Source organism: Papaver somniferum, chromosome 8, assembly GCF_003573695.1.
Source record: "Papaver somniferum cultivar HN1 chromosome 8, ASM357369v1, whole genome shotgun sequence".
In the NCBI taxonomy this organism is placed as follows: domain Eukaryota; kingdom Viridiplantae; phylum Streptophyta; class Magnoliopsida; order Ranunculales; family Papaveraceae; genus Papaver; species Papaver somniferum.
Genome location: NC_039365.1, coordinates 129,178,894 through 129,205,767, shown reverse-complemented (window position 1 = coordinate 129,205,767; position 26,874 = coordinate 129,178,894). Strand labels below are relative to the sequence as shown.

The following is a 26,874-nucleotide window of genomic DNA, read 5'->3' as shown; positions in this document are numbered from 1 at the left end:
AGAAGACTCTTGTAATTATTGTCACCAACAATTAACAGCTAAGAGTCATTCTTGTGATTAAGTTTTGGTCCCTTCTCTGCTATGGAGGGCTTAGGGATCCATTCAGAGTTGTTTTTCGCAGGAGCAACTTTCTCCTTCATACCATTAGGACGTTTGTCCGTATGAATACTTTGCGAAACATCCTTTCTCCAATTTGGAACATTAGATCTTGTCTTTGCATTTACAAAATTATCTCTCTTTCTATATTCGGGTCTTCTATGAGATGACATTGTCGAGCGATATGCAAAGTTTGAACTATCATTATAATAATTATTTTTCCTAAACTTAGGACAATATCGATCTGAGTTCTTATGAGGAGCAAACTTAGAAAATTCGTTTGATACAAAAGAAAGTTCATCTTGCGTCTTACGAAATTTGCATCCCCGTTGCAAGTGTCCTTTATTACCACAATAATAACAATGCTTAGTATAAATATACGAAATATGAAGGATATTGTGCAGCGGCTTAATCCTGAGAATATTGTTATTATTGGGCATTTGAGGTACTAGGCGTTTTAAGCCGCAAAAGCAGAAAAACCCCAGTACCTTGTCCAGAATTGAATACTCTCAGGATTAAGCCGCTGCACAAAATTACACCAACTTCGTATAGTTGAGACCAAGCAACTAAACCTATAATTTACCTAATTCCGTCTGTATTCCCACGCCTCCAACTTATAAATAAGTCACGTACTTGGATCAATTCCTTTGGTTCGTATTCCAAATAGTAAAGGAACAACAAATATGTTTGGTATCAACTCTCTTCAACCAAGTGATATGAGTTGGACAAAGGCTCTTCTGTTAATCTTAACATAAACTCCCTCGTCAGGTCCTTAGATCTATCTTATGTTCAATTACCGAAGTAATCGTTTAAGATTAAGCCAACAACACTCTTAATCCATAGAATTTTGTTGATGCCGATCTACTCAATTAATCAATCAAATCTACCACAAGGATAAACCGATTATTAATTGGATCCTCTTTTACCCAAACAAGTATTGTGCACACCAAAGATTATGAACTCACAAATTAGAAATCTTCAATATCTTCTTCGTCTTCAAATCTTCTTAGATCTTCAATATAAACCTGCACACAATCACTTGAATATCTTGTGATCAATCACGCATAGAGCGGAATATGTTAACAATGGATTATCACAAGGTCGTCTTTAGAACTAACCACAGTCCAAAGATCCCTGTCGAAACTCTGAACTAGTTTGAGTGAATCTTATATCAGAAGAAAGGATTCTCAAGCATAAACATACTAGGTGCAATCATATTTCAACCACCATTAGTCAATCAAATCAATCGAAAACAAAAGATAAACCACAATTATCTAGTTTCCCACCAACGGTACACGCTAGAGCTTCTCAATCCCAAAGAAGACTTTAAACTGAGCGGACGTAAGAGATTTCGCCTAATTATGTTACTCTCCTTTTCGAATAGGCGGCTACACCAGTAACAACAAAATGGGAAGTTTGTTGTTACGAAGGACTAGTTTGCTAGAAAGGCAAACTTCAAGTATTTATAAACAAGGAAGTGCGGACACCAAGGAATTTCCAAAACTGAAAATATTCTCAAGATATTCATTAAAGCACAAATTCGGTTTCCATAATTCCTGGAAATGCTCTGTCCAAAAATAATGATCGAAATCTCTCGGAAAATCTAATTAGTAAATGCACATTACTAATTCTTGTATTTCCCTACAAAATGAAATTAATAACTTTAATTAAAAGTTTCTTGACTTACTTATGTTTCGATCCTGGGGTTTTCTTCCTTTAGTTATTAAGGAATATCTTTGAACAATTAAAGAAATAAACATTCACAACACGTGTTCAAAGTATGTCGACATCCTTACTTTGTAAGTTCTCTTTCGCACTTACAACTTTGAAACCGATTTGTCACACTTCCAAACAAGTTTAGAATTGGGTCATCTGACTTTCAAGAACTATGTGATTGATCAAACAAACATTCAACCACAATCATGGGTTTAACGGTTTTTCCAAAACAAGTTTCGGTTCTACCTTTATCTGAGTACTGTGCATAGTCATACTAGCTTTCCAAAATTCGGTTGACTAGGTACTAGGATCGGTTCCCCACATATATATGGTATCTAACTTATATGTGTTTCACATGTCCATAGGATCGGTTCCCCTTTGCCTAAAAATGTGTTGCTCATGTTCATAGGATCGATTCCCCTTTCTGATATAAACCTTGCTGCACCCCGTACAAGGATCGGTTCCCCTTTGTGATGTACTGCACCTCTTACTAGGATGGGTCCCCCTTTCCCAAATTTGGTCAGACAAAACACAAACCCAATCATACCATCTCAGGTGATTACTTAAGATCGGTTTCACTAATAAAAGTCATGCCAATACATAAGTCAGGCCTTTGTGAATAGTTCTACCAAGAACGCAAACAAGTTGTGAGCGGTTATACTCAATCACACACATTGGTTGTTCATAAAATATGCAATGAATAACAAAACCAATAATTCCTGGCAATTTTCTTTTCTGTTTACAAACAAGTTTATGAGCTTACTTCTTTAGAACACATGTAAAACATTGTTCCCTAGGATGAAATCCTCACCTTATACCCATACATAATCACAATAGCATTCAAATGATTATGGCGATGTCTTATCTACAAATTTTAATGGTTAAGCAATAAACCTCGTATTGTATTCCTTAATATTATGTCTATATAGAGTTCAAATATGCTTCGCAGTTTTGTTTTCAATATGCATGACTTGAAAGATACGTTAGGGAATGAAACAGTTCAAGTCAAATATCACTAACCTCAAGTGGAAGGATGATTGTTGTCGTTGTAGCTCCTTGCTTCTTCACATCTTCAAGTCTTCGCAATACTTGTAATGTCTCATATCCTAATACTTTCAAGCTAACCTATACGAAGTTGACTCTAGTACATAATCAAGCGACTCTTAACATGAGTTTTGATTCACTAAAATATGACAACCAAACTTGACATACCAACGCTTGGTGGGTTCAATCGAGCAATGCTCTAACATAGTGCTAGAATAACTCTCTCTCAATGGAATAGAATGGAGTTTGGTGATATTCAAATGAACATTAATAAGCTGCAAAAGGATTTAGAATTTGTCCAAAATGATATTAGCATTCCTAATCAGCATGATAGAGTTAAGTCTATTGTTAGTGAGCTTGAAAATTGGTATAAAATTCAATTTGATTTTTATAAGGAAAAATCTAGGGATAAATCCTTATTTGAAATGGATAATAATACTAGGTATTTCCATTCTATTGTCAAAAAGAGATTGCATACTAACAATATAAATGCTCTTTGTGATACTAATGGTAATTGGCTCAGGGGCAGACATGATATCAGTACTTTGCTTAGAAATCATTTTAGTGATGTTGCCATCACTTCTAATCCTATTCTGCCTGAGAATGCTTTTGATATTTTTCCAAGAATTATACTTGATGCTGATAATGTTGTGTTAACAACAGTCCCTAGTGAGCATGAAATTGAAAATGTAGTCAAACATATGCCTGCTTGGAGTGCTCCTGGCCCTGATGGCTTCAAGCAGGGTTTTACCAAACACAGTGGCAACTTGTTGGTAATGATATCATACATGTTGTTCAAAGGTTTTTTCATAGTGGGCATATGCCAAGAAGTCTAAACAAGACTTATATTTCTCTTATTCCTAAATGTAAAAGCCCCAAAAAAAACCTCTGAATTTAGACCAATTGGTTTGTGTAATGTTTCTTATAAAATTGTGTCTAAGATTTTAGCTAATAGAATAAGGCCTTTTCTTAAGAAACTAATCTCACCTTATCAGACTGCTTTTGTCCCAGGGAGAGCTATTTATGACAATATCATTACTGCACATGAAGTTATTCATTCTATGAAACACAAGGAAGGTTTAAGTGGCACTGTGGAACTTAAATTAGACCTGTCAAAAGCCTTTGACAGGCTTGAATGGAACTTTTTGATTAAAGTTCTTGATAGCTTTGGTTTTAGTAAAGAATTTTGTAACCTAATAATTCAATGTGTCTCTATTACAAGTATTAGTATGCTGCTTAATGGCTCACCCTGTGATCAATTTAAACCAACTAGAGGTATTAGACAAGGAGATCCTCTGTCTCCTTATCTTTTTATCTTGGCCATGGAATACTTATCTAGATCTTTGTTAGTAGCTGAAACTAATAAGTCTATCACTGGCATTAAAGTTTCTAGGAAATCTCTACTTATATCTCATTTATTTTTTGCTGATGATATTCTTATATTTGGTCAAGCTAATATGCAACATCTTGACCATATCTTACACACTTTGCAGGAATTTGGGAAGCTTTCGGGTCAGATACTTAATTTTGATAAGTCTTGTGTGTATTTTATTAAAAATCTTAGTCCTAATGATTGTGCCAATCTTGCTCGGGCTCTTAACATGTATTTGGTTTCCGATTCTGAAAAATATCTTGGAGCACCCTTACTTCTTGGTCATTCTAAGATTAAGTTTGTTGATCTTATTATCCAATCCTTTGAAGCTAGATTAAATAATTATATTGGCACCACTATCAATCAAGCAGGTAGATCTACTCTTATTAAGTCAGTTCTAAATTCCTTGCCAACCTATCAAATGGGATGCTTCAAAATTCCTACTACCTTGATTAGCAAACTTGACTCTCTGCAAAGAAATTTTTGGTGAGGTCATAGGATTGGTAAAGGGATTAAATTCATTGCTTGGGATAGCATAAACATTCTTAAAGAATTAGGAGGTTTAGGATTTATAAATCTTGAAACTTTCAATATTGCTCTCATATGTAAGCTAGTTTGGAAGATTCTTACTGCACAAGAAGAACTATGGGTGCAAATTATGAATTCTAAGTATTTTTATAATAGTAGTATCTCCATCTGCAAAAACTTAATGATAATTTTTCTTGGATTTGAAGGAATATTTATAAATGCATTGAGATTATTAAGAGGAATAGTATTTGGGCTGTAAGATGTGGAACTAAGGTTAATATCTGGCTTGATAATTGGGTTATTGGTCTAGATCACCCTCCTTCACCAGCTGAAGGTTTAATCAACACAGTTTCTTATATTCATGTCTCTGATTTGTTTATACAAGGAACTAGAGATTGGAATATTCATCCGGTTTATTATTTGTTTTCCCCCGAATCTGCTGAAAGTATTTTATGTATGACTATTCCAGCTATTGGTACTGACAATCTTATTTGTATGCCAGACAGAAAAGTCCAATTCTCAGTGAAGAGTGCTTATAATGTTTTATCTAGTTACTCTAATACTAATACAGGTGCACATGTTGTTCCAGTTCAGGTTCGGAAGGCTTTATGGAAATTCAAATTGCCTCACAAAGTAAAACTCTTTGCTTGGAAGTGCATTAGGGACATAGTTCCAACTAGAGACAAACTTTCTAAGTATAAACCAAATATAGAATTGCACTGTAGTCTCTGGAATCATCCTAATGAATCTATGAATCATATGCTTCTGGATTGTCCTTATGCTAGATCAGTTTGGTTGAGTTTAAACATTAATGTTGGTAATATTATGTTGCAGCATGGTTCCTTAAGGAACTGGGCTCTCTTGGTTTTCTGCAGGAAATAACATTATCTTTGGATCAGGCATTACAAGGCAACAAATAAATAAGTTGCTTATGGTAGCTATTTGGACTATCTGGATTCTGGAAAAATATGTGTTCTAAGGCCTTTCAGAACATCAATCCCAACAGAATGTTGTCTTTAGAAAATATTCATAGGCTTACTGCTCCTGCCATTAATAATATTACTGTCAATAACAACTCTTTACAGGTGTTGAGATGGAAACCACCAGATTCTGGTTACATTAAAATAAATTTGGATGCATCTTTTCTGAAAGAAAATTTACAAGGTGGTATAGGACTAATTTTAAGAAATTTTGCAGGCAAAAGCATTGGTGCTCAAGGGAAATACTTTGATGGAGGAATGATTGCAGGACTGGAAGTAGAGGAATTGGAATGCAGGGCCATGCAGGAAGCTGCATCTTGGGCTGTCTCAAAGAATTTCAGTAGAGTTGTTTTTGAATTAGATAGTGAAGTTTTAATAAAATCCATCAATGAACAATCACACCATGTTCATTGGAGGAATCAGTCATTAGTTCTTGACATTAAGTTTTTATTAAGCAAGATTAGCTTTTGGAAATGTGTTTCAGTTAAAAGAGAGGTTAATAGTGTGGCAGATAAGTTGGCCAAGAAAACTATAATTCTCAAAGGCAACTTTGAATACTTAAATGATGTTCCACGGGAAATCCAAACCTGGGTTGATCAAGACTATCATGTAAACTCTATTTCCACTTAATACAATCTTTTCTTTGAATTAAAAATAATAATAATACAATTTGACACTCATGTCTATTTACCCTTCTTCTTTGGTTTATTTATGAAAATGTCTAATATTTATTGCGCTTCTTTTTTGGTTTATTTACGAAAATATCTAATACATATTGCCCTTCCTCTTTGGTTTATTTACGAAAATGTCTAAAGGAAAAAAAAAATATGATTTAGAGGAGCTCTTTCAACATTTCATTGTTGATTGAAAATAGTTTGGGATACCAAATCCAATCTTTTTGTGTCAATTGATGACTTACAATTTCCAAAAAAAAAACAAAAAACAAAAGCCATATAAAGGTCTTCCCTCTCGGTCGGCCCAAAAATCACGCAAGGAAATTGCCTCTTTTCTTTTTATTTTATTTTCTTGTTGATTTATGCACCGTTTCACAAATTTACACAAATACATTAGTGGACCTTCTCATCGAACATGGAACTTGTGTGCCTCGTCGTGTGAATTGTGAAAGCTGACAGGTAGTACCATTATGAACAAATCCAATGGACAAAATTGTTTGACTTTTTGTTATACGGCATTTTGTCTCCCTCTTCATCTCTTTGATCTCCATATGATCCTAAAAGGGCTCGGTAAAATTTGGTAAGGAATTTTTGGCAGACGAATTGGAGAAACACTGCAAAACGAAATAACTAAATCAACACACTGATAATTTGAATGATCAATCAACAAGATAATGGTTATGGTAAAGAACAAATTAAGATGCCAGGATCATATTCATACCCTAATCTAGTAATCTCGATTTGCGAAAAATCAAAATTTGTAGAATTATTTCGTAATATCGACGTAGTGTTTGTCTTTGTAACAGTTGGTTCTTTAATGGCGAGGATTCTGCAATTTATGATGGTGTTAGCCATGGCCATCCTGCATACATGTAAAACTAAATAAATTATGTTACTTGAGCATAATTAATCAAGAAATGATTGATTGATCAAAAGAGTTATGGGGATTTGATCAACTTGTAAAGAAAGCTTTCATCATGGAGTCCTGCAACCAAAGCGGAAGCATCGATTTCACGCACCATCGCTGCTATTGTAATACCATCTTGATCACCTTCTTTGACGATAATCTGAACTTTTGCCTGTAACAATTATATATTCACACAGTGATCAAATTTGGTAACACATTTAAACTAAACTACATAAAATCAAGAACAGAGTGAGCGTAGCTTACACTAAGGAAACTATCACAAAGGCCTTTGAAAGAAAGGGCTGATTCAAATCCTTTCAATCTCAAAGCCCGTTTTCTGTTGTTGGTGATGCTGTTGTGATTATTCTGTTTCTTGTTTACTGATGATGATGGTTTTGTAACTGGGAAGACATGAAGAAGAATGATCAGATCACCATAGCTGAGCAAGTTATGAAGAGCCCACTGAAGAGCAGCTCTAGCTGCTTCCACTTCTTCAACTACTACCACTATTTTCTTCATCTCTCCTTCTTTCTCCTTAAAATTTCACTGTTTCTTCTCATCCAATAGCCCATTTTGTAGGGTTTGACAATAACCCATCTTAACGCACAAATAATCCTATCCCTCTCGAGGCTTTGTTGTGTTGTGAATTAAAATTTCTAATTATTTTTGGATGATGACTTAATGAATGAAAGTAACAGCCGTGTCATTTTTATAGTTTTGGGTATAGCAATATTATAAGGACCGTGGTGTTTTTCTATATCGACGGTTATCTACGATTTGGACACATAATGGATGGTTGAGATCGAACAACAAAAGTTTTCTTCGGATGCTCACATTTTAAGTATATAATGAATGCTCGAGATCGAGCAGATAATTCTGACACTCGAATGACACTCTCCCTAATCTGATAAGTCTCAACCACATAATTAATCTCGTTCCTCTTTTTCATACTCATTAATCCTTGGGCTTCAGCCGTTTCTGAATTCAATCATATCATCAATGCGTGATGCGTTACTCTGAGAAATCGATGTTACATTAAATGCTGATTCGTGAAGATTCAAACTAGGGTCTTGCTCACTCTAATATTTGTACACATTTCGGCTTAGGGTTGGCCTTCCCATTCTGGATCTGCTCTTTCATTTCCAAATCAAAAGGTATTTCCGTCGATAAATCCAGGTTGAAGTATAAAAGGTCGCCAATTGCTTTTTTTATTCTTTATCTCGAAAAATAATCTACGCTTGTATTTCTCTTTAAATTTTTGATTTTTTTTAAAATTTTTGTAGGTTACCCCGAGCTTGATTGGAAATTTTGTTCTTCTATAACTGGAATTACTCCAATTTTGTTTTCCCCAATCTGAAACCACGAAACCCCAAAATGGTTGGTGTTTTTTTGATTTGTATTGTAACGTTTTGATCTTTGAATCTTGATTATTTTTGAGGTTTAGTTTGTTTTTTGATTTGTTGGGTTATGTGTTTTGATTAATTTTTGAGGAATTTTGTTTTTGTAGAAAATTAATGAAGAAGTGTCTGAAGAAGGACGTTGCAGATCATCTTGCATCCTTAACTAATGCTTATATCATGTTAATTTCTCTTATATTTTTGTATTTTTTGATCTTTGGATTTGTGTCTCTCAGGGTAAACAAAATATAATCTGCCAAAGTTGAGACAAAATCGAATAAATACGTTCTATCTATTTTTACAGTTAACCAACTGTTATGTGAAGTATATTTAACATCAGCTTCATCTCCCATAAAAAGACATTATATAAGCTATGTTTGATCCATGTTCCCCATTTTGTACAATAATGATCTAATAAAGATTTTTGTCTTTGTGTGAGTTCATACCCGTGGAAGCTTAGAGAATCACTAATTCAAGAGTAAGTTCTTTGCACATTGGTTTTGAGATATTGTGTATGCTGGACGAGTCTACTTCCAACCACTTTTGTGGAATCTCCGAGTGAAGGTTGAGCTAAGAGACTTGCATTTCATCACAGCGCAGGAAAAAAAGGTCATTTATAGAGGCTTTAAAAGTTCAAACATCTTGCTGACTCGGTATGCAACTCCTCATTCATAATGTATATTCATCTCTCACACCTATGGTTATTAGTTTTCTGTTTTGATTCATATATCTATCGATCTCTATGTTGCAATGTTAAAGTCACATAATCACAACACAAAGCTTTCAGATTTTGGGTGCCAAAAAATGGTCCGACTGGTGATAAAAGTCATGTGTCTACAAGAGTCATGGGCACCTGCGCAGTCATGTGTCTACAAGAGCCGCAGGTACCATAAACCTTCCACGAACTTCTTTTTACCTGGAAATTGAGCGTTTGAGTTCCAATTTGCATCAAAATAGGCATATTAGTGTTTTGAGAGCTTGAATTTTGAAGATTTTGGAGTTAACGAAACAAATAGGTTTTACGTTGTACTATGTTTGGTAATGATGTATACTTTCTGAAATTTTTATAAAAGTGGCAGAATCAGTTATTTCTAAGGTGTTTTACTTTTACAACTCTTTGTTCTCTGCATAGGAAATTGGGAATCCTAAGATGTATATGATTAATGCGTTAAATTATTGTATTTGTTCATGTAATGTAGAACCTCCCTCTGAGTTCCGAGTCTTAGATGTGGCACTGGAAGCTCTAAGTAGTTTTCTCGATACACATACAACATAATTGAAAGTTGTTTCTTATCCAGCATTAGATGAGCTGACATCCAAGCTAGGAAGGAGTTTATCTATTCTAAATGTTCTCTTTTAGATATCCAATAACAATCTAGAATCTTATTTATGTGAGTGTTCATTTGAATGAGGAATCTGACATTCAAAGAGGTACAATAACCATATTTATTAACTTGATAACTTTACGGTTCTAGAATTTTGTTCTGTGACACCAGTTGTCATTAGTCCGCAACCCCGACAATAACCTTTTGAACCTTTCCCTTTGTGAATAGCTCGACTTAATCCCTTGCAGGTCATTTAGGTATATCTGTTATTTCAATAACTACTTAACAAAATCAACATCTGATACTGGAGGTAAGAGTATGTGTTTCAGTTTTTGTTTGGTCACTGCTGTGGCATTGATTGTCTTTTATAGTTACTCTTTGTTTCTCTAACCCTAAGTATAATAACTGAGCATCAGATGCTTCTTCCCCCATACTTTTTTCTACATGTCTCTCATACTTGCAATTGAAATTTCATTTTGAAGCGTAATCTCCTGATCATCAACCAACCTTTGTAGCTATTTTTTTGGTCATTGTTGGTTATTTTATGTTTGAATGCAAATTAACTTGCTTAATATCCCTGATGTTCCATGCCAAAGAAAACTGAATTTGTATAAAAAATTAGATTATTAATTTTCTTTCAACGTACGTGTTTTAGTTTTTAATTGTCTTCATTTCACTATTAAGCAAGTTATTGACGTTCATTTTAAATGCTAAAACGAGACAGTACAAATGTTAATGAGATGAATACTCAACGAGACTGTCCGATTAGGTCTAAAAGCTCGAGCATCCATCTACGGTTGATGGCCACATTTTTTCTACTATAGGTGCCTGTCATGTTATCATCCTAAAAGAAAAAACATCAATTGGCTTTTAGTTTGTCCATGTCCACAAATTATGGCTTTGTATGTTAATGATTTGTCTAATGGTACTGCGTGGTTGATTTTGGTACTTTTAATGCTCATGTTTTTGTTACTCCCTTCTCTTCAACCCTTATTGGGGATTTTTATTTTTTTTGTAATTGTTGGTGATATTTTCGCTGGAGCTCCTAACTGATAGATTGGTTGTTGTGTTGTATCTGTTGAACAAATTTATTTCTTTCTTCTTACCTCTTAAATTTGGATGTCAGTACATGGTCTTTACAGTTGGGTTTTATTTCCTGTTATAATTTATAAATATTGGTTTTGGTTTGATATTTGCAGGTGCTTACTTGCCCGACCTCCTATCATGTTGCAGTGACCATTAAAAAATGGGCGGTAAATAATGGTCGGAGCAAAGCACCGCATGATACCACCTCAAGCGATTGTTTAATGATCAAGGTTAAAACATAAAACTAAATGAATGAATTTTCCATACCACGGAGAGTCCCAGGTTGAAACAATTCGCGGGACAAGATAAATTGTCTATTACCTGAATTTATAACTCCCGAGTTTGTTGAAGTTTTCATCTGATTATTTTCTTAGGACGGGTGTCAAACTGGCATAAAGAAAATGTTAAATAATGCTTCAGCTATATTAAATTGCATTTGGGATACCCCACATGAGTTCAGTTGATTTGCAAGGGTGAGTGGAAATAGAACTATGTTGAGATATGCGAAGATTTTCTCTACCCATGAATGTGAAATGATTTCTTTTAGTTATAACTGACGAGTTGTGCGTTTTGGGCGACACTTATTGAAACCTAACCCAAACAAACAATCAACCAACATTAGTAAGGACCAAAAAAGTTCTTTTCTTCAGGGACATTAAGTTTTAAACATTTACTCCCGCCCCACAAAAATAAGGTCTTTCATGTTTGTTCTGTTTTTCTTCTAATTTCACATGTTTTTAAGTAATATTCATTTCATTTTGATAGCGGCAGCCAGACTTTAAAAAGGTAAATTTTCTGTAAAAAACCAATTTAAGTTCCAATTTCCTTAAATTTCCTTAGTTGTACCATGGCACGGTTCCAAAAGGTAATCATATTGCACTGTCAACGACGAAGGGAGGGAGGTGGATATTACAGTTGTACTAATCAATTTTAATTCAACTATAGACTAATAAATTTTAATTCATCTAAAAACTGATGGGATGGTTGTCAACTATGTTGAGAAGCTAGCATTTATGTATTCAACGCGACCAAAGCCCGTGCCGTTACGGCATGGGCCACATCTTAATCATTAGTACAAAACAAAGCTAGGTTAAGTTTGTCTGTGTTAGTGGTGGTCAGGATTTGTCCTGGCAAAGATAAATCAAGGGTTGTGGTTCTCTGTGTCACCCCATACGACTCGCACGCGTGGCATTAATTCCAATATTATGAATGAAAAATAAATATCCAAGTCAAGATATGGATTTTCAAAAACTACAACAGGGAGGTTCAAACTCATGACCTGTTGTGTCATAAGAGTGGCCTCTAAGGCTCTAACCAGTGTTCCACCTTGGTTGGAATTAATAGAAAAGATAAATCAACGGTGGTGGTTTGTTCAACTTAAATATCATAATTGCTTTATAATTAGTGTTTCACTTATTGCACATAATAAATAATTTATTCATTATAAAGTGTTTTATTAATTAGAGTTTCACTAATTTCTCATAATAAATAACTAATCATTTTTTAATTATAAATGTTTTCTTAATTAATTATAATATTTATTTCTATTAATAAGTAATTTTGATAAATAATATCAATAGACATTTTTGACGAAAATGAGTAGTAGAAGAGGTGGAGGACGAAAGATTAGTGGTGGTAAGGACGGAGCCAAGCACAATTAAGATTAGTGTTGGTTGTTTTTAACACTTTTGATAAATGAAGGTACCATATATTTCATGGATGATATCATACAAGACAATATTTTCATGATCGTAGTTGGATCACCCAAATGGTACCCCTGTTATCTTTGGTATTATATCGTATAAATCATGATTTTTTAATGTTAAAATAAAATTGATTGCAATACAAAAAAGAATATATACACGGAATAAAAATAATGAAACTAATCAATTGACGACATTTTGTTCAATCTAAACCTCATACATGGCATTTGTGTTTGAAAATTAGAATTGCGTCCAACAATCTACATGGGGTGGGCGGCAGTGATGGTGGCAGTGGTGGAGTCAAAAATTGACATCGAGGAGGCTTACTTTAAAAAAAAAAAACATGTAAACTTTGGTGGACTAAACCATAAATATATATGGACAAATTATTATTTATAAAATAAACTAAAAAATTTCTGTAGTTATTAAAAATTTAAGGGGTCAGAGCTAGGTTAGTCAACCCTTGGCTCTGCCACTAGGTGGTGGTGGATAAAAAAAATGGATTCATATGGTTTTATGGTGGTGGAGGATATTGGTGAACAAAATTATATTATGCTAATTTCGTAACGCTACAAAATATGTAACGTTATATTATAAAGTATAAAATGGATCTGATCATTCTAATGTTAAAATAAACTCGATAAAACACATGTCCATTTTAAAAAATTAGTGCAATCAATTGCCATGTTATGGAATAACTAAACGAACGGCACGAAACAAGATCAGAATATATGAAATTATTTATTATCGATTTGTCTATATAAAGGGTTGTCAGGATTTTCCCTTTGCAAAGATAAATTTACCGCTGGGGTTTGTTCTAACTTAACCATTTTTATATATTTTATTAACTAGGATATAACCCGTGCCGTAACGGCCCGGATTTTGATTAGACTTTGGATTAGAAATCCATGAGTTTTAAAAAATTTACACCAGGAAACAGCCCATATTTTCTTTTCGTTAAAAATGTGTTGGCTACTATAATGCATCGTCTTTTTCTTTTTATATAAAAAACGTATGTGACATTAAAAAAATGATTTTTCCGGAACTTGGATTCTCATCTTTAGAGATGCTCATTAGAGATGGTGATTTTCCAGGAAACAACCCATCATTATAGATGCTCTTAGATTCTCATCTTTTGTAAGGTTATTTCTCAGAGAAGGTGTTGTAATTAAACGGTTCATAAGGATTCCAAAGCTGCAAGAGCTAGTGTTATTTTAATGGCTTGATCAAAAGTAGTAAGCTACCACACTACGCGAACTTTCGTATTGATCAAAAAGCCAGAACAAAATGTTTTCGACCCCACAACATATAGAACCTGGCTCCTTCCCTGTCTGTTCCTGCAGCTCTATTCTGCCAACTCTTAGAACAACAATATGCTGAAGTTGTTTCTTTTGTTAATGATTCTTGTATTCTCAAGGAAAGAAAAATCAATATTAGGTGATCATTTTTACAATGCACAAAACAAACACTCATCCATGTTATATATCTGCAATTTTTTTAATTATCTAAGATAATAATTTTTGTATACATAATTCCTTGATTGAAAAACAAACAACTATACGGTCATGTGACACTAATTTTTTCTGATCGTGTGACACTAAAACATTCATATTAATTAGAGATTTTCCAAATGGGTAGTGTACATTAAATTCCTCAAGATTCTAAACCGAAGCCGCAAAAATCCATTTTTTACAATATAGTGTTGTCACAGGGATTAACCGGATTCACCCCACGTGCGCAGTCACTCAAATCATGCGACATTCTCAATGGGTGCTTCTTATCGTTAGAAATTCATTTGTAGAGAAAGGTTGGTCCCAATTTATTGTCAGCTTGATCCTCCAATCACAAAAACCAATAGCAAGGTAAAGATATTGATCGTCTATCTTGTTTACAAAAATCAGAAACTGGAATTTCTCTCCACTTCCATTACTTCCAAAAGTTGGATCTGTTGGACCTTTTGCCGTAGTAACCCATACTAAGAGAACCCAAAGAGAAAATTTCATAACTAAAACAATGTGTAGTAAGCTTTCCGCAACAGAAGTAATTTGAATTCTCAACACTAATAACTATCAGTTCACCACTGAAGTTTAAGCAAGAAAATATTACATAAACGTACGTCTGTGTCCAGAAAATTAAGCAAGAAAATCTTACATAAATGTCTAAGCATACTAATGATAGGGATCTTTACAATACAACCTGTTAAAGTCGGTAGGCATCCAACTCAAAACCAATTGGAAATGAATGGAGTGGCCCTTCCATATTATATTTTGAGATTATTCAAGGGTTATTAGCAATGTGGGACTACTATCCTTCACACGCCCCCTCACGTGCATGGCTTCTCTCTATGGGGCCTAACACGTGCACCTACGTTGTGCGGGTGGCTGTTGGGCCTACTCACACACGAACCTTTCTGGCTTTCTCTAATATGCATGTTAAAGTATGCGGACATCCAACTCAAAACCAATTGGCAATGAATGGAGTGGCCCTTCCGTATTATATTTTGAGTTTATTCAAGGGATATTAGCAATGTGGGACTACTATCCTTCACACAACCAACACCTAAGCATCACGAACCAAAACCTTACATTTCCCGGAAAAAGGCTAAATTACTATAAAAAAATTAGAGCTGCCAACTTCATACATTTGTTTACAACAACAAATTGTCAAGACAAACGCCAGGTTGGACTCCAACAACAACCTGTACAATCATTTTCGAGAAGAACCAAATTTATCATTTTATTGTCTCATTGAACAATGGTATTTTCCCAGGAAACAAAGCACAATCTACGTCCTTTTATTTTTCTTGCGAACTGCTCACCGTACCGTTTTATATCTGACTGCCAACTCAAAATTTAGGAGGGTCAGACTAGAACGTGATAATAATACTATGTATATTTAGATGTATGAAACCATTGGTGTGATTTGATGTTATCATACGAGTTGCAAATGTGTTTTTCCATATTCCGATCCATGGAAGTATAAAAGTATTTCCATGGCTACTCCAGAGTCTCAGCTTCCTAGGAAAAAAACCTTCCAGAATTTACCGTAGCTGAGCTCCTTTCGCAGTACGTAGTTGGTTTTAATTTTTCCAGTGCTACAACAATGCGGTTAATGCATCACACAATTTAAAGCAAGGATTTCTCTCAATGTTGTCATTACCAAATCTTCTAGCTACATATTGCTTCAAGGTAAGAGTTTGTAACTGGTAACCTTACATAAATGTGGGTTTTAGTGTTCAGATCATATGTCCATAACCATATATTTTCTGAAAAAGTAACCAAAATAGTTAATCTAAAATGCATCAAAAACTGTGTAGTTATTCACTTATTTGTGAAGCTAACAACTTACTACATGAAACAAAGGAGATATTCAGTATATTCCATTAATGATGAATATAAGAAGTTTGTAATTTGAGAATCATGACGAATGAATCAGAGACTGATTTCGGATCATGCCCAAGAATCCCAATACAATCCTGCGAAGAAAAGAAAATGAGCTTGTATTATAGTAGGTGGACTGAAGAAAAATATGTACAAATAATGGACTACGAAACTTGAAAACAACTGAAGCAAATAGGTGATTTCCTTCCATCGTGAGAATTGGATGTCCTTTTCTCAAGGACCTATACCTGCAAAGATCGTCATCATTTATTTCGGTTTCATTATCTACTCCTTAGGATTGGAACGGAGAAAGGTCAGCCTTGGGTACATGTATATCCTTTGACGGTGACACCTTTTTCTCGGACTCTTTATATATCCAAGTTGCTGCAACACCATATTCGGCATGCTTATGCATTGTCTCCAAAGACAACAAAAATTCTGCAACCAAGTTTAAAGTTTCTAGTAAGGAAAAACAACAATAACTTGGTTATGTTCATTATATGCAAAACCGGAGAGTGCAGCACCTGCTTCCTTATCTGCAATTCCAATGGTGATCTTTCAGGACCTTGTATCGTTGTATGGAAATATTGCACTGGTACCCACAACTAAAATAAAAAAGGACAACTGAATGATGGTCTTTTCTTTAGTCTCGGCAAGTAAAACTCCCGTACCAATCGGCTTAGCATTTTCTTCTCTTATTCCCAGAATTTTGTCATCTGATACGTTAATAGAATTACTGATCCCTGGGACCTAGACTGCTATTAACAAAAACCACAAAATTAATACTTGAAATTATAAATTTATAATTCGGCCGATACCTTATTTTAATTGGCTGAAAATTATGCTTGGATGTTTTTGCCAAAACTTAGCATTTTTACCTAATAAGCTACAGACGGACTAATACAGGTAGCAAACTTTTAGCCGAAGTAATTGTTTTTTTTTTGCTGCTGAAGTCATGTTTTATATCCCCTAAAACTACTTTTCAAGCATTTTCTCGAATACTCTTAAGTCCACAATTACTCTTTCCCTGTTGACATAGCAAAACTTTGTAAATAACGATCACAGTCTCTTAATCTACCTTAGGTATTATTTAATGAAACAGTTCATAAAAAATGTAAGATGAATACGCTCAGTTCTAGCCAAATTCATCTTCAAATACTGATATACAGCAACCAAATATTGTCTTGGATTCACAATTTATTGTTTCAAAACGAAAAAAAATATGTTGCAATTGAATACCATAGGAGATCAAAAATATAAATAAATCAGGACCGTCCCATTGATACTAATCTCATATATCAAAGTAATGCAACACATGCATTTTCAGCAACAACGGACTTCTTAACGTTTCCTGAATTGCGTTATCCTAGGCATGGGATTCAAACGCAGTAATATGGTATTTAGAAGATATGTAAAAACTACAGAAGCGCACAACCTAATGATAAAATTAAAAGAAAAATGCAGAAAAGGAAAATATGACATACCTTACGCCCAAAAAAATACAGAAGACGAAATGCTCAACCACAATAGAGACTGAGAATTTATTCCACAGAAAGAAACATGAAAATGATGATCTAGATTTGGATGTAGATCCCATGCTGCACTTGCCAAATTCGAAACTCGCAAAGAGGCCAGAAAATGTGTCTTCAAACTTAGGGTGAAAAACTATTCTTATAGTTTGGGTTGAATTCCATAAGAAGAAAAATCGTCCGTGTGTGAATTCAAGGTCGAGTTCAATTCCATTGATTATTTTTTTGAAACGGCGGAGACTTCATGTTTGAAACGGCAGAGACTTCAAGAATGATGTGCGTTTTTTCTCTAGCATTTAACCCAGGCTGCATATGCAACGTTGGATCAGGGCATAAAGTGGGGAGGATTCTCAATCACGATTTATCTCTCAACTTTGAGAGCAAATGGTGACCGTGGATAGAAAAAAAATACCCATTCAGAACCGTCAGATCAACAAAAACACATTTATTTTTGTAAAAATGACTAGTATATGACCCGTGCCGTAACGGCCCTGGAAATGCCGATGTATTTAAAATTTATTCAATGACATGGCTGCTAATTCAAAAAAGAGATACAGGAAAAGATTGCCCGTTTGTCAATTTCATTTAGTATATATAATTGATCAAGAAACCTATTATAGGGGCTTCAAGGATTTGGTTTTGAGGGCTCCTCATATAAATTCAACTATCCCGTTTGTTTGTTTCTTTTCTTTTTGTTTTCCTTTCTCTGCCATGACATACGTCCAAAAAAAAAAAAACTATCCTAAATGTGGACGAGGGGACCTAATTTATTATCAAAAATACGAAAATACCGTTTGATAACCAAAAAGTAAACCTAACACCCACCCACCCCCAAAAAAAAAAAACCGTTTCTTCTTCTTCCTCTCTTCTTCTCCTCCATCGCCTTTTCTTCGTGTTTTTTTCTTGAACGACGATTTATCGTCAATTCTCATCCAGTAATAACTTTAATTAGGTAAGAATCGAAAACCCAACCTTTTTTATTACTTTTTATTATCCCATGAACATGTTAGATTTGATTAAATTAGATATTGAAAAATTAGTTCCAGAACCGAAAACGAACCATTGAAATGATTTGCGGTGGGAAGATATTGATTTTCTCACCGTATAAATTTTCCATGGTCGGGAAAATATGAACTCTCAACCATATAAATTTCCTCCTTTTTTGTTATCTTGTGAGCCCTGGAAACCAAAATTTTGGAGCCGTATATTAGGTTTCTTGATCAACTCTAGTTTTGTGTATCTTCTGTTAAATGGCTTTAATAGAGAGTGGGACCCCCCACCCCGAAAAAAATTAGCAGGGATAAGTCGCTGATTACGCTAGCCACAGCTCTGAGTGGATGAGTTCAAACCATATGTTGCTCAAAAATTACATAATCAAACCAAGGAATTAACAAATGATTTTATTGTTCCAAGGCTATGCGCTCTACCATTTTTTGAATTATTCCTTTTGCTAAGAACTTGTTTGTTTGCAGTTGACTCGGCGTCTGAATCTGAGTCAATCCCTGATTCGGACCGAGTCAGCAGTCAGACCGTTTGTTTTCCATTTTGAGTCAGATCTGACTCGACCTCTGACTCAGACATAACCCCTGACTCGGACTCATTTGAGTCAGGTAACAAAATACCCCTGACTCATGGGACCAAACCACTGACTCATTTATTTCCGAATCAGATGAGTCAGATCTGACTCAAAACAAACATATCGACTCAGATCCAGATGAGTCAGGTGATTTCACTCAGATCCAGATGATTCAGATGAGTCAGGAGTAAACAAACATGGTGTAAGTTTGCTTGTTACATTTTGGTCATAAGTATATGCCCTGGACCACCAAAGATGATTGCTACTACAAAAATGTACCACTAATCTACCGCTATTTTCAGTTCTATTAGACTCATTAGTTTAGTTCTGGAAGATTGAAGTACAACATTTGAACATCAAGACCCCACGTATGTTGTATCTACGCGCCATTACCGAACCCCAAAGGTCATCTTAGGTGATACCTCATTTTTTAATTAGTTTTTGATGTCGACCGGTACACCCTTCCATATGGTGATTGTGGCTATAAGTTGTATGTACAGGGCTTGGATGGAGCTACCCCTGTGATCTACGAAGTGTAGCCTACTTGTTTTTGGTGTCTACTCCAACTGCATTTATATCGCACAGCTAGTATTTAGGCATCATCTTTATTTAGTCCAGATGCCACTCGTTTCAGCGAGTGATTTTGCTTGTCGAGTCATCTTATGGACAATTTGTTGTGCAGGGAGAATACATTTTTTAAACCCACCAAAACCTGGAACATCTTGCCAAATTTGAGTCGAGCAAGTATAACTCATATTTCATTCAACATTTTATTTTAATACATGTCAAATCCAGCTCGATATGATCACATGGTTAAAACACTTGAGCGCTCTTTTGTTTAGGTTAGATTTGAGCTCTGCACCTCCAAAAAATGCAAGACTTCACTGATTTAGCAGGCAAATGCATAAATCCACTATTTCTCATCAACAATGATGTCAAAGTAAAACATTTCTATTTCATGATTGATAATTCAGTTAGTACAAATTCACAGGTTGAATGAGCAACCATATGAAAGTGGCAGATGAAAACTTATAATAGCTTTTCTGTCTGCAATTTCAGGTTCATGAGGATAATTATTATTTCTTTGTAAATGCATACTATAATAATGCTGCAATTACAACAAAAAAAAAAGTTTATGTTATGTCACAAAACATAGACCCAACATTCTAGACAGGTTAAAAACATGTAATATCAGTGGACTGCACAAATGTAATACCTCATTAGAAGCTCAAAGTAGGAGCTATAGTAGTGACTCAGAGAATACTCTGTTGTATAATACTTTACTGCATATTTGGGATCCATAGTATAAATAACACTCCTGACATATCAAAAAGGAAACATGAGCACTTTTTCTGTAAAATTTGGCTTCAAAAGAAATTCCACAAAGGGAAATCAGACAACACTGAGAATAATAACCAATTAATATGATCCATTGTATTACCTGGACGGAAGATCATAGGCATGGGTAAAGAAATAATTTCAGTTGATAAATATTTGCACTGCAATGTTAAAGGTTAATAATTCTCTTATATCACATTCATACTAATGTTTATGCATTGCATATTACATGTAACTCTAAATTAATGGTACAGACCCTTCAATAGAACCGTGTTAATATAGATGTAATGGGAAGTATTTCAAATAAAGAAAATTTTGCGTTTGATAAGTCCTCATAATGTTTAAAGAGCAGTAGTTACCTAGTTACCAATGCAATATATCCCTTGCTTGTAAAATATGAAAAATTACAAAAACTTGTGGAATATCTATTGTGTCTTCTCACTTCCTAGAGATGCTTTCCCTTCCTCTATACTGAACAGTAGATTGAGACATTTTTGGAGGGAAGCATATGATCTGGGATGCCATTTTCCTTTCCTGCATTTGGAGTGCTATGGTAAAAATTACACCAAGAAGCACAATTTACAATTGTAATCCAGAATTTTGAAACAGAAATTCAAGCACAAATTTCTTGGCACTGTAACAAATTAGGATTTGGAGAACATAAAAGAGGTTTGGGATGTATTACACCAAGCTATTGCATAAAAATTAAACCTCTACTCAACATTAATTTGGAATGTTAATCAGATTTATGAATAGGAAAACTTACCTGTTGTGAGATACCCACATAATAATGAAACTAAACGGCACTGAATTGTCGAAAGAAATATGCAAAAATATCATTTTCTTAACATTATTACCTTGTTCAGACTTTACACCGTACCACCAAATGAAAGTCTCAGTCTTCGTGTTTATTTCCAAGAATTTTGCATTGAACTGTTCTTGGGATCTCGAAGAAAACCTTTTTTGGGGTTGTAGAAGCTTGCTTGCTCACTGTTTTCTTCTTTGCCAGTACGACATTGTAATCACTTTCCAATAACTACACAAATGGGAACACACAGATAAAATCTAGTACACCTCAAAAGAAGTATGGAACAAAATGGTGGTAACACACATTCTTCATATGCAATGAAGGTTAGTTCAAGTATTTCATCATCCTCATCAGTCTTCACTGAAGTAGGGTTTGTCCTGCAACATGCATAACAACCACAAACACTATATTTTAGTAACACTTAGCATTATGATTAAAACAAACCAAAGAACTTTATTTGCAGGAACTTTTCGTTGATCTCCTCTTCCTTATAAAAATTAGTTAAAAGCAACCTAATATATTTTAGTTGTTATCCTTTCTATCATTAAATATACTCACTAACTCGAAAATGAAACTTGCATTCGCAGAACTATATGAGTCTACTAAGATGATGAATTATAGAGATGTAAGACTCACTCAAATGAAGGATTAGAGATCAATCTCTACTGCAATATCAGAGTACGACTGGCCCAATATACCTTTGATCTCTTACTCCGAGTATGTCTCATTAAGAGCCTGTAATCTTATCATAACAATTACCAATGGAAACATAATACAAACAAAAAGATAAAACTTGACTTTTATAAGAACCACAATATTATGTTTCCAACTAAGAAACACAACAACCATAGACTTTGGTGAAATGATCATTATCAAAGGGTCACCCAACAATCATTCAGTGGGATTTCTTCACCAACATTTTGTTAAGAAAACAACAGTCACATGCCACTTAAATTTGAGAAACACAACAATCAAAAATGGGTAGTTCAATTTACCTGAGATGGATGCTAATCCAAAATATGCCCTATACCAACACATCAAACTTTGAGAAAAACAAATTGAGAACAACTAAATCAAATACAAAATTAAGAAAAATTATCAAATTAAGAACGTATATTGTCGAACTTACAGAGTAGTGATCGAGTAATCTTGAGAGAGTACGGTGAACAAAGAAAATGAAAACCTTCGGAAGACAACCTTTTTTGAGGTTTATGTAGCTGAACATCTCCAGGGATTGACTGGCGGAAATAATGGAGCTGTTAATGGGGATTTTTCTAATTCGTAACGTATGAACAATTGATACAGATGAGGTTGAGGGAAAACTTCCTCTATCATTGATGTGCGAAGCAATTGTAAATTGAAAGGAGAGGAAAAAGTCGCGGCTAAACCCTTAATCACAACTCTATTTTTCCCAGTTGAGAAACACAGAATTGAATGGCACCCTATCAGGGGGTTAGTCGTGGGAGAGTTTGAGAGATTTTAATGTATTTAGGTTTTCTCCTGTTAGTCCCGAGGGAGTTTGAGGGAGTCTGTCCAAATCTCTGTTAGTCGTGGGGGAGTTTAGAGGAGTCTCCTAAACTCTCTAGAAAACACCTGTTAGTCGCTGGGGAGTTTAAAAAAAGCTCTTGAACTCCCTGTTAGTCATGAAACCCTACAATACTAGGGAGTTGGTTGCTTTGGGGAGTTCGAAAGAGTTTCTAGTGTATTTTGGTCTCACAACAAATCTCTCAAAAGAGTAGAGATTTGGGAAGGAGTTTGGTGCGTAGAAAACCATAGGAGAAAGAAGAGGAAACGTTTTTTTCCAGGTATGTTTTTTTTCTTCTTTGATCTCCATGATTGTTTATAATAGTTTGATTTGTGTACTATTTTGATTGTTTTTCATATCTTTGATCTCCATGATTGTTTATTTTGATTGTGTGTATAGTTTTTTTTGTGGGTACTCTCTCTCTCTGTCAAAACCCTAATTTGTGGTTCAAAAGATCTTGGTAAGAAATTGCATGATTTGATTATAATGATATCTTTAAATTCAACCGTTGGAATATGATGAAATTTGAGTATGTCATAGTTTACCTTGTTATAGAAGTACAATAAAATTTGCACGCGGATCAGGTCACGTTTGCTACTGCAAAGCTTGGACAATATATGACTATGGTCTGCTGAGTTTAAATCCCGAATAGGGGACTGATTCCTATTTATCTCATTCTCCGCTTATCGGATAAAGCTGAAATTTTAGTATGATGTTTGTATATATGAAGGTTACCTATTATAGAAATTTCATGAAGTTCTGATCACTTTAAATACACCAAAGTGTGAGAAATCCGGAACTGAATTTTGTATGCACGTATTGAAAGTAGTCGGGTTCTGAGTAATGTATATTTTTAATGAACCGTTAGAATGCTATGATTTTTGAGTGTGTTGTGGAATATTGAGTTTTAAGTATAATGTAAAAATTTAAAGAGGATCGGGTAAGTATTAGTACTGCAAAGATTGGACAATCTGAAACTGTGTTTCGGTGAAACAGAATTCCTTTACAGCTATCTTCATAATTTGTTATGTCATCATGCATTAATTGGCTTGCTACTTTGCATGGGTGTCATTGAGAATCACTATCACTTGTTAAGTAATCTTATTTATACACGTACTTCTCTTCTATTCTATATGCCAAAGTTCAATACAGTGGCGTACTTCATTCCGTATTGGCATGTTTTAGCCAATTCATACGGTGCTTTTGTTATAATGATATCTTTAAATTCAACCGTTGGAATATGATGAAATTTGAGTATGTCATAGTTTACCGTGTTATAGAAGTACAGTAAAATTTTCACGCGGATCAGGTCAAGTTTGCTACTGCAAATATTGCACAATATATGACTATGGTCTGCTGAGTTTAAATCCCGAATAGGGGACTGATTCCTATTTATCTCATTATCGGCTTATCGGACAAAGCTGAAATTTTATTATGATGTTTGTATATATGAAGGTTACCTATTGTAGAAATTTCATGAAGTTCTGATCACTTTAGGTACACAAAAGTGTGAGAAATCCGGAACTGAATTCTGTATGCACGTATTGAAAGTATTCGGGTTCTGAGTAATTTATCTTTTTAATAAACCGTTGGAATGCTATGATTTTTGAGTGTGTTGTGGATATTGAGTTTTAAGTATACTGTAAAAATTTAAAGAGGATCGGGTAAGTATTAGTACTGCAAAAATTGGACAATCTGAAACTGTATTTCGGTGAAACAGAATTCCTTTACAGCTATCTTCATAATTTGTTATGTCATCATGCATTAATTGGCTTGCTACTTTGCATGGGTGTCATTGAGAATTACTATCACTTGTTAAGTAATCTTATTTAGACACATAATTCTCTTTTATTCTATATGCCAAAGTTCAATACAGTGGCGTTCTTCATTCCGTATTGGCGTGTTTTAGCCAATTCATACGGTGCTTTTGTGATAATGATATCGTTAAATTCAACCGTTGGAATATGATAAAATATGAGTATGTCGTAATTTACCTTGTTATAGAAGTACAGTAAAGTTTTCACGCGGATCAGGTCACGTTTTCTACTGCAAATCTTGCACAATATATGACTATGGTCTGCTGAGTTTAAATCCCGAATAGGGGACTGATTCCTATTTATCTCATTCTCCGCTTATCGGACAAAGCTGAAATTTTAGTATGATGTTTGTATATATGAAGGTTTCCTACTGTAGAAATTTCATGAAGTTCTGATCACTTTAGGTACACCAAAGTGTGAGAAATCCGGAAATGAATTCTTTATGCACGTATTGAAAGTAGTCGGGTTCTGAGTAATGTATCTTTTTAATAAACCGTTGGAATGCTATGATTTTTGAGTTTGTTATGGAATATTGAGTTGTAAGTGTACCGTAAAAATTTAAAGAGGATCAGGTAAGTATTAGTATTGCAAAGATTGGACAATCTGAAACTGTGTTTCGGTGAAACAAAATTCCTTTACATTTGAAAGAATTACTTAACATGTGTCATGCTTCTTTGAGGAATGTAGTTGAAAGATTGTTCGGTGTTGTGAAGTCTCGTTTCTTGATCTTTAAGTCTCAACCTCCATTTCCATATCAGGTGCAAGCGGAGATAATGACAGCTTGTGCAGGCCTACACAACTTCTTACGAAAAGAATGCCGTTCAGATGAGTTTCCGGTCGAGGAAGAGGAAGAGGAAGATAGCCATCCATCAACGCTTGTAACTGACGATGAAATTTTGACACAACAAACTCAAGAACAACAACGTCAAGAAGCTAATGCATGGAGAAAGAGTATAGCGGATGATATGTGGGAAAATGTTCGTGAACAAAGGGAGTTAGAATTGTATGGAGACCGTTAAATTGAAGGGAAAATAATTATTTCGTTGCACAAAATAACATACTATTGATACAGAGATATGATCATTTTCATTTATTTTTTTCTTTTGATTAAAGATCAATGTTATTTGCAAATAAGGGTTTATTGTTTCTTAAAAGAGAATGAGTTAGGAGTGAACTCTCTCAAACTCCCCCAAATTCCCCCAAACTCCCTCTTTTAAACTCTCTCAAACTCCCTACACTCCCCCAACTCAAAAACACAAAACTCTCTCAAACTCCCTACACTCTCTCAAAATCCCTGAGATTTAAAATACACTCAACTCCCCCGAAATCACTCGAGGACTAACCCTTTGGCAACTCTATGTTTGATGTGCGTAACGTATGGAAATTTATGGTAGAAGAAGTTAATATGAGACGTTGGATTAGGGCTTATTAGTTGGGTGCATTTTCGGCCATGATTTATCTTTTGCACTTTCTCAGCAATAATAACCGTTGATAGCTGAAAAAGGTCAATGAAGAGCCATAGAATTGGGCAAAAACCATTTGTTTTTGTAAGATAGATTAGTGTCTCATTGATTGTTCATAATGATTAACTATATTTCTATTATAAATGTCCCTTTAATAATCTAATAAATACATAATTTTATTAATAAATAATGTTACTAAAAACTATATTAATTCTAATGGTGGTAGTGGAAGTAGGGTTAGTATAAATGATGGCGGGTGTTTGTGGATGGTGGAGGCGGTAACATTACTATTGGTGGAAGAAATAGTGGCGGTGGATGGTGATGAGTGCTAAAAAGTTCATATTTCTATATATTTTTCTTGGCATTTAACTCATCTTTTGTGCATTAATTCTACATTTTATCCCATATTCTGTGTTTTCGTTGTTTTCAAGAATAAATACTTTTCTTAATTAATTTTGCATTTTTAGGTACTAAATAAAGCCTGGTTAACTCACGGAGCGAAAAGAGCAAAGGAACGGCAAAGACTCTCGATAGGAGGAAGCGAAGAATGATGTTTGCAAGAGCCGGATCAACGAGAAGTGGGATTGAAGAGGAAGAATTGTTCTTAAAG

General features: G+C 34.6%; 2 protein-coding genes and 3 long non-coding RNA genes across 12 annotated transcripts; 2 read left to right on the top strand and 3 right to left on the bottom strand.

Moving 5' to 3' along the window:
* Positions 1–3,095: 3,095 nt before the first annotated feature.
* Positions 3,096–6,366, top strand: LOC113306033. The gene is made up of 5 exons (XM_026555020.1): positions 3,096–3,629; positions 3,798–4,618; positions 4,727–4,897; positions 4,963–5,620; positions 5,737–6,366. Exons 1-5 carry the CDS (start codon positions 3,096–3,098, stop codon positions 6,364–6,366), a joined length of 2,814 nt encoding a protein of 937 aa, XP_026410805.1.
* Positions 6,367–6,617: 251 nt separating this feature from the next.
* On the bottom strand, positions 6,618–7,928 carry LOC113306752. The gene is made up of 4 exons (XM_026555663.1): positions 7,582–7,928; positions 7,368–7,489; positions 7,132–7,272; positions 6,618–7,024 (listed from the first exon to the last, which is right to left on the bottom strand). The coding sequence occupies exons 1-4, from the start codon at positions 7,834–7,836 to the stop codon at positions 6,943–6,945; spliced, it is 600 nt and encodes a 199-aa protein (XP_026411448.1). The 5' UTR covers positions 7,837–7,928; the 3' UTR covers positions 6,618–6,942.
* Positions 7,929–8,211: 283 nt separating this feature from the next.
* Positions 8,212–11,548, top strand: LOC113303024. Of its 6 annotated transcripts, none has more exons than XR_003337267.1 (6): positions 8,212–8,471; positions 8,601–8,694; positions 8,825–9,192; positions 9,315–9,367; positions 9,502–9,598; positions 11,239–11,548. It is a non-coding gene; the product is annotated as an uncharacterized LOC113303024 (long non-coding RNA). The 6 variants fall into 6 exon arrangements; XR_003337266.1 differs by having other exon boundaries at positions 9,310–9,367; XR_003337271.1 differs by having other exon boundaries at positions 9,310–9,367; positions 9,474–9,598.
* A 3,866-nt stretch (positions 11,549–15,414) lies between these two features.
* LOC113306515 lies at positions 15,415–18,723 on the bottom strand. Of its 2 annotated transcripts, none has more exons than XR_003338665.1 (4): positions 17,693–18,723; positions 16,733–16,966; positions 16,457–16,646; positions 15,415–16,303 (listed from the first exon to the last, which is right to left on the bottom strand). It is a non-coding gene; the product is annotated as an uncharacterized LOC113306515 (long non-coding RNA). The 2 variants fall into 2 exon arrangements; XR_003338664.1 differs by having other exon boundaries at positions 16,733–16,963; positions 17,693–18,718.
* Positions 18,724–20,145: 1,422 nt separating this feature from the next.
* LOC113303701 lies at positions 20,146–22,888 on the bottom strand. Of its 2 annotated transcripts, none has more exons than XR_003337704.1 (3): positions 22,096–22,888; positions 21,509–21,836; positions 20,146–21,185 (listed from the first exon to the last, which is right to left on the bottom strand). It is a non-coding gene; the product is annotated as an uncharacterized LOC113303701 (long non-coding RNA). The 2 variants fall into 2 exon arrangements; XR_003337703.1 differs by having other exon boundaries at positions 20,146–21,836; positions 22,096–22,483; positions 22,589–22,888.
* Positions 22,889–26,874: the final 3,986 nt, after the last annotated feature.